Genomic DNA, 12,683 nt, shown 5'->3' with positions numbered 1-12,683 from the left:
CAACAGGTTTTGCTGGGACTAGGGAGAATATACGACAGATATTTGCTGTGTCTTTCTGAGAATCGCTAAGGTTAGAAAATACCACAGAGATCATCTAGTCCAACCATCAACCTGTTCTTAAATAAGTGTAGTCCATTTGAGTTCGCTGAGTTCATGACTGTGTTTGAAACTGTCAATAAAACTAGAATTACTCCAAACTGCCAACCATCATTCATACACTAAAAACTGCAGTCCATAGCAGTTCTGATGTTTTTGCTAACGAGAAAGCCACGATATCCACATTACAATTTCTCTTCTGCTTTTAGTGAAATGTTTGTGCTACGTGCATTTTGGGACTTCAGCAGTACATTTAAATAATTCAACGTAAAACTTCTTGGGAACGCTGAATTCTCAAACCTTCGGGCTGGTTAAAACCTGCAAGATTTAGAAAGAAAAACAGCAAACCTTGAAAGAGGAAGTTGGACAGGAAGAGTTGGTTTCTGCTGCTGTCTGGGCTGTCAGCAGGGAGAGGGAGAATGCAAGTTCTTTCCAACTAGGTTTTGCTTTTCTCCAAACCTGGCTTCAGAAATGCATAGTTTTCTAAGATTAACCATAAAATAAAGCACTTTGGGGAATACTGGTGGCAGTGGCTCTTCTTGAAAATGAGTTTTGGGGAAGTTCTGTAAAAAAGGACATTGGGAGTATTAGCTGTGGTGAAGACACTGATACACGTTTGTGTGTATTTAGCCATATGCTGAATGTTACGTAGGCATTAGTCAGTGAATCTCTTGCAATCAGCAGCATGCCCTGCTTCACGCTTTTGAAGTCTGCAGTGCCCCGTGTCCCTGTCAGTTAGCAAAACTCATTCTTTTTCCTTTTGGCAGAGAGTTTCTGGGAAATGACGACAAAGATTAGGATGAGTAATTTCTCCTTGACTTGTGTGGTTCGTGGGCAGCGTTGTACCAGCACTTGGTTTTGTAGCAGGGACTGTGAATGTTTGGAAGGACCCGTAGGGCAGGAGGAGTGCAAGTATAGGAACCTTCAGCGGTACTTTGTTTACTGAATTACAACGTTGCAACACTGAGGTGTGTTCACTTTTACTTTTTATATATCCCAGACATCAAGGAGGGGTTTTGTTTGACCAATTTATCTGTGTTTTGAAAGCAAGGCCCCCGACTGACTTGCAGCCTCAATATTAACCCCATCCTTTCCTGCATGTAGTTAATTTTTTTTCAGCAGTGGGGGGTAGGGCAGAGCAGGGTGAAAGCAACAGCAAAGTAGCTCATACCATCTTCGAGGAAGTCAGCAGAAGTCGGCCCGCCCTCCTCCCCTTTTTGCTCAACCCTTTGCTGGTTGCCACCATGGGCTAGCTCTGCTGGGAGCAGCCCTCCTGCCCCAGGGGCAGAATGTCCATCAAAAGGCATCGATTTTCGGAAGTGCCCCTGGTCACAGTGAAGCTGGTGGGACTTAAGAACTGGGAGGTAAGAGTTTGGTGGTTATTTTGTAGTGGGGCCGGCTGCTGCATTGCACCAGCCGTTATTTTGGGCCGTCAAACTCTAAGGGTCTTTGCCTGCAGTATCTGTTAGCGTGTGTTGGTATAGCATTTCAATACCCACAGATGCATCCTCAGATTCACTGTAAAGTGGGGCTTTAAATCGCAGTGGCAGTGCTGATGGAGCAGGACAGTGCTTTTTATTAGTACAGTCCTGTTTGAAAACAAGTAACTGTCAGAGCAGAAACAAAAAATAATCTCGTTTTGAGACACGATTTCAACATTAGCACTCCATCCATGTGCAGAGCTTGCAGTTTGCTCCTTCAAGGCAGTGCACCATTTCCTGTTTCTCACCAAGTAGTTTAGCTTGAATTGAAATAATTTTTACAGTGATTTTATGAAGCAAGAATATTATTCCAGGCTGCAGACTTACTTGACTTGGCAGTAAGCACTGGGGACATTTGAAGCATAGGATGGTGGATCTTTTTTCAGTGTTGTGAGTGGAAACAAGGTGTGCCTGGAGCATTGTGTGATTCTCTGTCCTGGGGCTTCACAAATCCTGGCAGCGGTGCACATCTCTGGCAGTCCTTTTGGTGCCATCACCAAGAACTTAGCTGCAGTTTTAATTCTTGAATGAGGCTGGACTTGATGGGAGGTGGGCAAGTCAGCCGGTGGAGAACGTGGGATGGTGGTGGGATGGTGATGGGTTGAGGAGGCAGAGATGTCTACAAAGCATATTCTTCCTTGCAGGTCTTCCCCTTAGGGCAGTTATTTCATCCCTCAGCTATTAATAAAAAAAAAAAGCTTTTTTGCAGTATAGTTGCGTTTGGGGTCAGTAAATAGCATTTGTGTCTGTGAGGCTCTGCAGGAAGAAACTGGGCTGTGCTGGGAGAGGGCAGCCTTTATGCTAGGTTACTGATTATTTGAGCATCAAAGGCACAAAAGTTTCCCTCCTGGTGATTGCAGAGCTCGATATCTCTTTTAACTGCTTCTTGGCAGTTGCTCATACAGAGAGCTCTGCAGCTCTCCAGTAGTTAGGTTCCTCTTGTGAAATATTTAGCAAAGGACGCATGGCATATAAGTAACAAAATGCAAAGTTAAGCTCACAGAAGCACATTTACCAGTTTCAGGTTGACCTTCTCTTAGAGATGCCATGATATGTTCAGTAGTAGTTGAAATACTGATTTGGAGATGAATAGCAAGAACAATATTTTATGTATAGAAATATGAGGAGTCACTATAATTCAAATGTTGAGTTTTTCTACGGAGTTTCCTACAAAAATGAGTTGATAAGCTGTGTTTGGGAGACCTCTAAATCCATGAAATGTCTTAGGGGACGTTTCTCACACTTCTAGTAGTTAGCAAGCTTCTGTCTCAGGTAGAGATAGAAAGACAGACAAAAACTACTGAAAATCAGAGCAGCTGTCTGTGCTTAACATCTTTCCAGAGACGGTTGAGCAGAGGGGTGGAACTGTGGCTTCCTGAAGACAAGATAATCGTTTTTAGTGTTGCTGCTGTTCCTCAGTCTTTCTGTAATGCCGTATTTTGAGATGAAAGATCATTGGCTTTATTTGTTTGGGGTTGTGTGAAGCTGTTGAAAAAAGCTGTCCCTGCTAGTAAGAAGGAAAAAGGAGGAAGAGATAAACTGGCAGTGGTGCTGTACTGTTGCCATAGAAGGGGTTACTTTCTCCATGACACGTGCAGTGCAAAGCAAGGGTCTTAGAACAAGCCTTAAAAATTGTTTTGCAAGTTGGACATGCATTGTACATGGCATATGTGGTATTTAATAAAGTTCATTGAAAGTTCTGAAGGCCTCAGTGCCCAAATGTAGAAAAAAGGTAAGTCATTAACCCAAGCAAATGTAAGAAGGCAAAGGTGGACAAACACAGCTGCCTTCAGAGCAGGCTCAGTTTCATTTCCTTGAATGAGATACCCGTCCAGAGGGCTCTGCAAATCAGTAGTATGTAGATCTATTTCTGTGGGGCCCTAGGTGTGTTTTCTTTTTAGTGGAGAGCTGTGTAGGCCATTGTTACGGTGTGCACCGATCGATATCGTCATAGTGCTAAAGGCAAACACTGAAGAATTTGTAACTAGAGGATAGACCTCTGCAAAGTAACGAGGCGTTCATTCCTTTTCTTGTGGCAGGAAAAAGAGAAAGATAAAGAGAAGACTAAAGAGAAGGACAAAGATTCCAAGGAAAAGGAAAAAGATAAGAAGATGTTAAATGGACATCTCTTCACTGCAACCTCTGTTGTAACCCAAGCAATCTGTTACCACTGTATGAAGCCTTTCAATAAGGATTCGTACTACTGTGCAAGTAAGTTTTGCCTTCCTTTCTGCTTTTATTGTGCATTGAATCTGAATTGGGAAGCATGAACCCAGTGCTGTACTGTTGTGACGTTTAAGCAGCGGTGACGTGGGGCAGGAAGGAGTCTTTGGAGGTGGTGATTCGTGTGGTAATGACTTATGGAAGCTGTGCAGAAGTGAATCGCGGCCACATGGAGTTGTCCTGCAGCCTCCTGCCTCGCTCCTGCTTGGACATGGCAGCATCCTCTGCTTTGCGAGTTGTATCAGTGAGCTGGAGGACTTGGGTTACTTCAGCTGTGTGTTTTGGGTTGGGGCTGAGGTGCTTTCTAAAAACTGATGTTGTACAGAGAAAGCTACCTTGGATCAAAGCTGTTATTTCCAGTGGATATCCCACCCATCAGTGGTATATTGCTGTGTGTACTTGAGTAATCTGAAACACAGCTTCAGTGAGCCCTTAATGAAAGCATAATACAAAAAGGAAATGCTAGCCTTTTTCTCCATTTTTATATAATGCATCACCAATCAAGTGACGTGTGAAATACTTGTAAGATAGTGTAGGCAGTACAGCAACTGCATCTTTTATTACTACAGTCCTGTTTGAAAACAAGTAACTGTCGGAGCAAAAACAAACAGAGCAAAAAAGAAATGCGGTTTCCATGAGCTTGGTCATTTTTTCATTTCTCATCATATGGCTTCTCATGCCTATAACTGATCAGATCAGTGGCATTTGTGTGGTCACAACCAGAATGTGGCCAGATTTTTAGTGACTCAACTGCAGAATATGTTCTCACTGCAGCTGAAGACTGTCAGTTCTTCACTATTAGTAATATATTGTCTCTGCCTGCCTAGAGATGAGATGCAAAGCCTGTACCAGCATTGCTCCCAGGCTGGGGCAGGAGGCTCTGCCTCTATTTGTTCACGCTGATCATGCATAAAACATCTTAAGTAGGAAGGGGAAGGAGCAGCTAGCTGAATCTCCAGAGGCAATTTGAAGTTTCCTGAAAGGGAAGAGATTTCATCAAACTTGTTTGCGTGAGCAATGCTCTGTGTCTACCTGATGAGAGATGGAAAGCAGCATCAATTACAGGCTTTCAGATGCATCCTTCCCCTTTCCTCACTCTACATTTTTAACTCTACTTTAAGTCACTTAGAAGATGTATCGCAATTTATCTTTTATATCCTACAGCTAGTGAGTTAAAATAATCCAACAACGCCGTGTAGCAGCACATGCTTTAGTAGAGACATTATTTCATTGTTTTCCAAGTTTAAATAGAAAATTATTGCATTTTTTTCTGCATTGCCCGGAAAATGACTGTCACAAGGAAGGTTTGGTCAGACCTGACTGTTACTCTGTACATCTGAGCGTAATCTGTTGTCACACCACATCCTAAAATAAACTCCTCGATGCCTTGAAAATAGCAGATAACCAGTAGCAGAGGCTCCCTCGCTTGCATGCCATTTTGTAGTACATTTCATTTCTTTTCAGCAGCAGTGACAGTGCTGCGTTGCTATCGTCGCTGTTGTCTCACCTGTAGGTGACTTAATGTTTTTCAAAGGATTGACTCATTGTAAGTCAACATCTGAACCTTTCAGTGGCACCCCCTCTTCATGAACAGCCAATGCTGAACGACTTAATGTGCTCTGAAATGAAAGGGAAATAATTTTTTTAATAGGTCTGCGTGTTCTTTTCTATTTTTTATAATTACTGATGCAGCAAAGAGGCTTTCGGGGTTTTAATTATTAACACCACTGATAGCAAGGAGCTGGAGGAACTTCCTGCCTGCTGAAGGGTTGAGTTAGCTGGAGGAATAAAGTCCAGGTTTTTCATCAGAAGCGTGCCGTGATAACTGCAAAATGCTTTGCTGCTAAACAGGATGCCTGTAAGGTGCTGACTTCAGGTTTTCAATCAAGGCTTGAGTTTGAATTTAAGGTTCTGAATTGTCTCCCTGCCTCTTTTCGTTTGATTTCGGTGTCAAATACCAGAAGTGAGTTCTGTTCCTCTTCTTTGTTTGATCTTAACAGTGATACTGCTTGTGGGTTTTTGCAAGAGCCGTGTATGTTTCTGTCTGTCATATACACAGGAAGTTGTGGGAGATTGACTAGAACAGCAACACCCTAAGCCTTACTCTTACCTTTCACAAAATATCAGAAGAATTATTGGCTTTTATTAAGTAGGCCTAAACTTCAGAAATTCTAGCAATGCGAGAATATTTTATAAGTCCGATCCTGGATATTTTTTCCTTTAATTTTGTATTTCTTTTAGAAATAATTCAGAGCTGTACACTTGCAACGTGATTTATACTTAAAACAGTCCATGGGCTGTGTTAGCATGTTTTCATGAATTTATAGAAATGATAGATTTAAAGTGTGGTGCTCAGTGCATTGAATGTCACGGTTTCAGCCCAAAGCAGTGACTTCAGTGTAGTTTTCAGTCCCTGCCCCACAGTTGCTGTCACCTGGCAGAAGCTCCTGTTTCTTTTTCTATTCATACTATCATACAGAACTCAGATCCTGTACTGCAGATGTAGGCTGTGCTATATCTGGATTTAGGTAAATTAATTTCCCTGATTTTCCCTGCCTTTTGCCATCCCACTGTCGTGGTCTTGGTAAGAACAGCCTTTGTATTTGCAGAGAACGTGTTGGCACTACCATTGGTTTCTGTTTGTCTGCTGTTTCTGCTTTCCCCTTACTTTTCTTTTAGAGGAATAACTCTAGTCTGTTTTCTTCTGACAGACTGCAATGCAATTGTTCACAAAGGCTGTAAGGAGAGCTTTGCTTCCTGTGCAAAGGTGAAAATGAAGGTTAGTGGTATCATCTACTTTACTGCATTATAAGAAAGAACTGTAAACGATTCAGTCTGCAGATATATACCATCTCAGGGTGGTCTGCAGTGAGGAGCAAAGACAGCAGCAGACCTGGGGAGGAAGTGATGCATAAAGAAACTGTGAGGGTATCCAAAATCTGAAACTAGATATTCCCAGAGCAAACACCATCCTTCCTGTGCACATGTAATACGATCAGTGCATATGATTAAAGAAAGCTTCTCACTGGCAAAACTTGAGGTTTACCCAACACCCGTAAATGCAACATCTCTTCATTTTTGAATACTACATCCTTTTATGCAGCATCACATGCATATATAATGCATGATGAAATGTATTAAATATGTATGCTGTTTATATGAGGGGTATGCAGAATCTATGCTTGTTCCAAATGTGAGAAGCCTCTTCTGCAGCATGACTCTCCAAACCAGTTACTGCTCGTACCATTACGAGCTAAGAACATCTCCTCTGTTGTTCCCTTCTGTAGACAGCCCTTTCTCTTTCCATTTTACTCTTTATTTTACTGTTTATTTTGCCCATTTCATATATGGCAACAACAGTAGTTGCTGACACTCCATTATATACTATGCATATTGGAAAACTGCTCTGTTCTGAGAGGATTCATTAAGGACATGGCTTTTTAATTGTAGTTATGTGGCACAGCCCCATGGGAGAAAGGAGGAAAAATTGAAGTGAATCTCCTTTTTCTTTCAGCCACAGAGAGGAATGCTGCAGGCACATGATACCTCTTCATTACCCACAGTGACCATGAGAAACAAAGGTAAAGTTTCCTTTTTCTCCTTTTTGGTGATGGTCTCTGTCTGCTGTTCCTGTTTTGACTGATTAAGCAGGGATGAGCACATCTTCTCTGCATGGTAAGCACTATTTGAGACTTAAGAAGTTGAGCTAAAGCTGCACAGATGATTTAGTCTTATGCTTTGAGGTAGTAAAAGTAAGAAGTTAAATTCTGAATAGGAGCAACACTGACAAAGTTTGTACGGCTGCCCTGAGGTGTATGCTGCACTGCTGAGCTACCCAGAAGAACAGGTGGCAAAGAACTGGAATGAAAAAGCCCACATGAGTTTTGGAGCATCATAATTAGATAAGCTCAGTTAATGGTAGCTTGTTAGATCACTGCGTAGTATCATGCTGTATCATATAGTCACACCCACTGTGGTTTTTGTCATGAAATTCAGAGGAATCGCTCCAGGAACCATAAATACATGTGAAGAAAGGAAAATTTAGAGTTAAGATTGAAAGGATTAGTCACAGATGTGTGATAGTATGAGAAGCGGTTTAGTGTTGCTCTGTAGTATATATGGATGGAAGAACCTATCAAAAGATGCAACCAGAAGCAGAAGGATGGCTATAACCACAGGATCTCCTTGCCCAGAGAAATTAAAACCAACACAGTAGATTGCTACATGTGATTATTTATTGAATAGCATTACATTTGGTTTCCAAAGTGTGTGTTTTTGGACTTGGAGATTCCAGCCAAATCTTTTAGGTATACTGGAGCCATTTCAGCAAAAAGGTCAATGTTCGTTCCTGCCTGAAATACAGCAGTGCTTACTTTGTTGAGAAGATCTCAGTCACTGCTTTTCTGCTCAGGAACACTGCTGGACTTAAAGCAGTCACAGTAAAGATCACAATTAACAAGTCCTGATTGGCTTTCTTATTGCACAGTAGAAATAAATTAAGCATGTTAGGCCTAAGGAGGATGAAGTCTCACAGGTAGATCTGATCACTGATGCTGTATATGCATGATGGCTAAATTTTGTTTAAAAGTATTTGAGCATCTAGAACTCAAGTTTACTATTACGACAAATTCCAGATTGCCTTGGGCAAAGGTGCGGGAGCTTTGCTTTGACCAGGTCCTGCTTTCATAGCACAGGAGTGCCAAGGGAGAGGCAAAGGCTCAGGCTTCCCTGCAGTTAGGGCTGTGTCTAACAGCTGCAGATCTCCCAGTGGCAACTCTAGAGCAAAAAGGAAGGGAATTTTAGAACCTGCTTTTTTTAAGACTCCATCACTGCGGCTAAGAACGCAGTTGCATGAGCTGACTTTTCTCTGGTGCTTCTCTTCCAGGCTCACAACCCAAGGAGCGCCCTCGCTCCGCAATACTCGCTCCCGATGAAAACACCGTCACCTCAATATTCAATAACAGGAGATCACAGCAGCCTACGGCGCTCTCAAAGAGTGTCTCAATACAGAACATTGCAGGGTAAGGGTTCTGCCTGGAGTACGTGGGGATTATCTGCTGTGAGCGTGGAGAAGTTCAGATTGCATTAAAAATAAGCTTGTGTAGTGTGATCTGTGTGTAAAAATACAAAAGAGGATGGCAACACCAGAAATGCCCATATTATATCTGATACTACCAGCTGTCTTCTGCACAGTCAGGCTGTCTGGGTTAGGTTTAGTCGTGGCGTGAGTTGAGAAGCATCTGAGCTGGCCTGGTGATATGAAGGACCACTTCACAGAGATGCTCTGGGATCCAGGAAGCCAAATGGCCTTGGGGTTGGAACTCTGCAATCACATGTATTTTGCAGCTCAGGCATAGTATTTATTTTTGTGTCCGTAATGGTAGGGTGGATGCACAGAGCTGCAGTCTTCATAACGTTTTGGGAATGTGCTATGCATAATTAACTACAAGAAGTCACAGAAGAAAATAAAATATACAGTTCCTATCCTATCTGCACACTGAGTAATTCTACAGACAGAGCAATAGCATAGATTGGGACGTTCTGAACAATTGGCATGCCCTGGTTATTTGTGGTGAAACTTATTTCAGTCCATTTTCTTGGATCTTGCTCAGAGCAAGTGGTACAGACTCCTAGGTAGCCTTTTGTACTGCATTTTTTCATGGTTTGCTCCAATAACAATGAGGATGGGAAGTGACAGTGTAAAATGGAAAGCAATGAAAAACAGTTACCCAAGCCATAAAACCTGAGGTGTGATTTTGTAGAGAAGAAGCACTGTCATTTAGAGCTGCAGGCCTAGTTGTAAACAATATTCTGTCTTCTGTTCTTCTTCAGGGTTGGGAATGATGACAGCTTAATACACACTTGGAAATTTCTGTCACAGTCCACAGACTCTTTACATAAAATTAGCCGGGTGAATGAATCCACTGAATCATTAGTTGATGAAGGTAAGACATCCCGTGGCACTTACAGCAGGAGGGAGGTCTCTGCTGTTTTCCAAAAATAGAAAATCCAGTTTGACATTTCAACTTGAATTTTTCTTTTTAATGGACAATTAAAGTGCATTTAATGTAATGTTACTGTGATAACTTTAAAGAAAAAGATACCACACAGCAATTTCTTATTGAATTGTGGGAAAACATTTAGAAGGTTTCAGTTACAGTCGAGTTACTTGGAATTGAGCTTGAAGGCAAACATTTCCACTTTTGTTTTTTTCCTCTGGCCTTCATACAGCCACATACAGAACATGCCTTTTTATGCTGATATGAGGCTTTTTGTTGTGGGGACAGAGAAGATTTGCCATTTGCAATGCCATGTTGCATTGATGGATGTAATGCCTGTAGTGTTCAGATCTACCTGCAGCAGTTCACATTTATGTTGCTTTGTGAAGGTGCAGACATGAATGAAGGGCAGCTGATGGGAGACCTGGAACTAGATTCCAAGCAGCTGGAGGCCGAGTCCTGGAGCCAAGCAGTGGACAGCCTGTTCCTACAGCAGCAAAACAAGGATGTTGTCAAACGGCAAGATGTAATTTATGGTGAGACATGCATGGATGTTCATTTTTCACTCGTTTTAGGTGGTTTCTTGATATATCCACGTGCATGTATTTCAGAAACCTTATGTCAGTGAATAGGAACACTGACTGGATTCCTCAGTAGCCAAAGTGTCATTCTTGAAATTCTTAGAAACAATGTGTTCTTGGAAAGCTTTGTCTTTCTGCCTTTTGCTTACCTGAAAGCCATAAAAAATAAATAAATAGAAAACACCTCTTCCTTTTTGTCTGCTGATGATGTTTAAACTCAGTTACAGCACAGCAGCTAGCTAGCAAGTCCTCTCCTCCCTGATGCAAAATCCATCCTGCATGACAGAAATTAACAATGATGAGTTTGACAGTGAAATGTAGGAAGAAGGTAACAGTGCTCAAGGTTCACACCTGCCTGTGGCTCTTTATTTTGACTCCTCTGCCCCAAATTTCTGCCACAAGCAAAGACATTGGTTGATATTTTAAACACCTGATGTGGAATTTTCTGAAGCCACTCAGAGAAGCCCAATTAGCTTGCTCAGAAGAACTTCCTAATGACAGTTTTTCATTGTACTGTGCACCCAAGTTCCCTACCATGACCTTGTCTTAATCCTATTCAGAGCTCATGCAGACAGAAATGCATCATGTCCGCACCCTGAAGATAATGAACGACGTATACAGTGCAGGGATGTTACAGGAGCTGCAGTACGATCAGCAAGTTGTGGACAAGATCTTTCCCTGCCTGGAGAACTTGCTGCACATACACAGTCAGTTCTTCCAGCGGATTCTGGAGAGGAAGAAGGAGTCATTGGCAGACAAAAGTGAAAAGAACTTCGTTATCAAGAGGATAGGTGACATCCTGGTGAATCAGGTAAGCTGTGGATAATAATTGCCCTTCTGAGAGTGTAGCTGGAAGCCAAGTGCTCCTGAGTTCTCACTCCTCCCTGCCTCCTGTTTCTACGTGTTAGGCAGCTATACCCAATGGCACCTCTAGACGCAGACAAAAATCTCTACCTCTGTTTTTTAAGCACTTTTTGCTCTTTTGGAGGAAGGTATAATGATGAAAATTCATTCTGTTTATATTGTGGGAGAGAGAAGCGTTTGCTAACAGGCACCACATGGTTTGACCCATAGCCAGGAGGGAAGGCAGTAGCAGGCAATGAAATGTGTGCAGCATGTTTCTTGGCTGATGTACAGGGAAGATACTTAACTTAGGGTGGGTTCTTGTACTTCTCTTTATCTATGTTTTCTCCCATTCTCCTTTTTTCTAACTTGCTCTCTTTTGGCTTTTAAACTCTGTTGAGGTGCGGTCCCAGATTTTGTGCTAAGTGTAATTGCAGTGAAGCCACAGACTCTGCTCGTTACTTTCTAGAGATTTAATTTCTTGGCTTAGAGAGCTTTGTACTAATTTGTTTTCATAAAACTCTTCTGAAAGACTGACAGGAACTGCTGGGATGTTACACCAAGAGCTCAGTTGAAGTTGGATCTTTACATCTCTTGTCTTGCAGTTCTCCGGAGAGAACGCTGAGAGAATGAAGAAGACATATGGCAAATTCTGCGGGCACCACAATGAGGCAGTAAATTACTTTAAAGATCTGTCCTCAAAGGACAAACGTTTCCAGGCTTTTGTCAAGGTATGACCTGGTGGAAGAGAAACAGTCAATGGGGAAAAAACATATTTCCTTTCTGTGCTCCATTGAGTGTTTGCTACAAATTGAAATTTTCATCTTTGTTTCTTAGAAAAAAATGAGTTCCTCCTTGGTGAGACGTCTTGGGATTTCTGAATGTATCTTGTTGGTAACACAGAGAATCACAAAGTACCCAGTCCTTTTACAGAGGATACTGCAGTACACGGCAGGTAGGGGCCAGTTCTTTTTGAAGCATGCATTTGCTCATCCAGTGTGCATTTCCAGGGTCCTTTTTTTCTTAGATTTTCTTAGAATTGGCAAACTAATCCAATCATTGTCTCACACTGGTATAATGGGGTAACCAGGTTTCATCTCTCTGTTTAGTGTTAGTTGATCAGGTGCCTTGCTTTCACTGACACAGTCTATCTCTAGCTAGTTAAAGAGCCAGCGTGCTCAGATTCCAGAGTCTTCCAGCTTCCTTTTTTTTATAACAGCTAAAATATGTGGTTAGTTTGCTCGTTTCATATCCACTGTCTTAAAGAGTATTGGAACAGCTCCTCGCCTCAAACGTATATGTGAAAGGTGTTGTGAAGCTCTCCTTAGCAGGGAAAGATGCAACCTGTTGGGAGAATATTAAACAGTTATAATGCAGGAATCTGAGAGGGAGAAGAGGAAGGAAGTAAAGAGAAAACAGGGGTGTCCACGAGGATAAAATGAAATGGAAATCTTTCTCTT

General features: G+C 42.0%; 1 protein-coding gene across 9 annotated transcripts in view; it reads left to right on the top strand.

Annotated features, from left to right (window-relative positions):
* Positions 1-12,683, top strand: part of AKAP13 (A-kinase anchoring protein 13) — a 199,102-nt gene that overhangs the window by 169,539 nt on the left and 16,880 nt on the right. For all 9 annotated transcript variants that reach the window (XM_085234171.1, XM_085234170.1, XM_085234174.1 and 6 more), the window contains 9 exons: positions 3,617-3,788; positions 6,512-6,579; positions 7,315-7,381; positions 8,686-8,821; positions 9,633-9,745; positions 10,189-10,335; positions 10,941-11,191; positions 11,829-11,954; positions 12,061-12,178. In XM_085234171.1, coding sequence (XP_085090297.1) covers positions 3,617-3,788; positions 6,512-6,579; positions 7,315-7,381; positions 8,686-8,821; positions 9,633-9,745; positions 10,189-10,335; positions 10,941-11,191; positions 11,829-11,954; positions 12,061-12,178 — 1,198 coding nt within the window. The remainder of the gene's footprint in view (positions 1-3,616; positions 3,789-6,511; positions 6,580-7,314; positions 7,382-8,685; positions 8,822-9,632; positions 9,746-10,188; positions 10,336-10,940; positions 11,192-11,828; positions 11,955-12,060; positions 12,179-12,683) is intronic.

This window comes from Meleagris gallopavo, chromosome 12 (genome assembly GCF_905368555.1).
Source record: "Meleagris gallopavo chromosome 12, MGAL_WU_HG_1.1, whole genome shotgun sequence".
Classification (NCBI taxonomy): Eukaryota; Metazoa; Chordata; class Aves; order Galliformes; family Phasianidae; genus Meleagris; species Meleagris gallopavo.
Note: the sequence above shows the minus strand (reverse complement) of the source record. Positions and strands in the feature narration are given on the sequence as shown.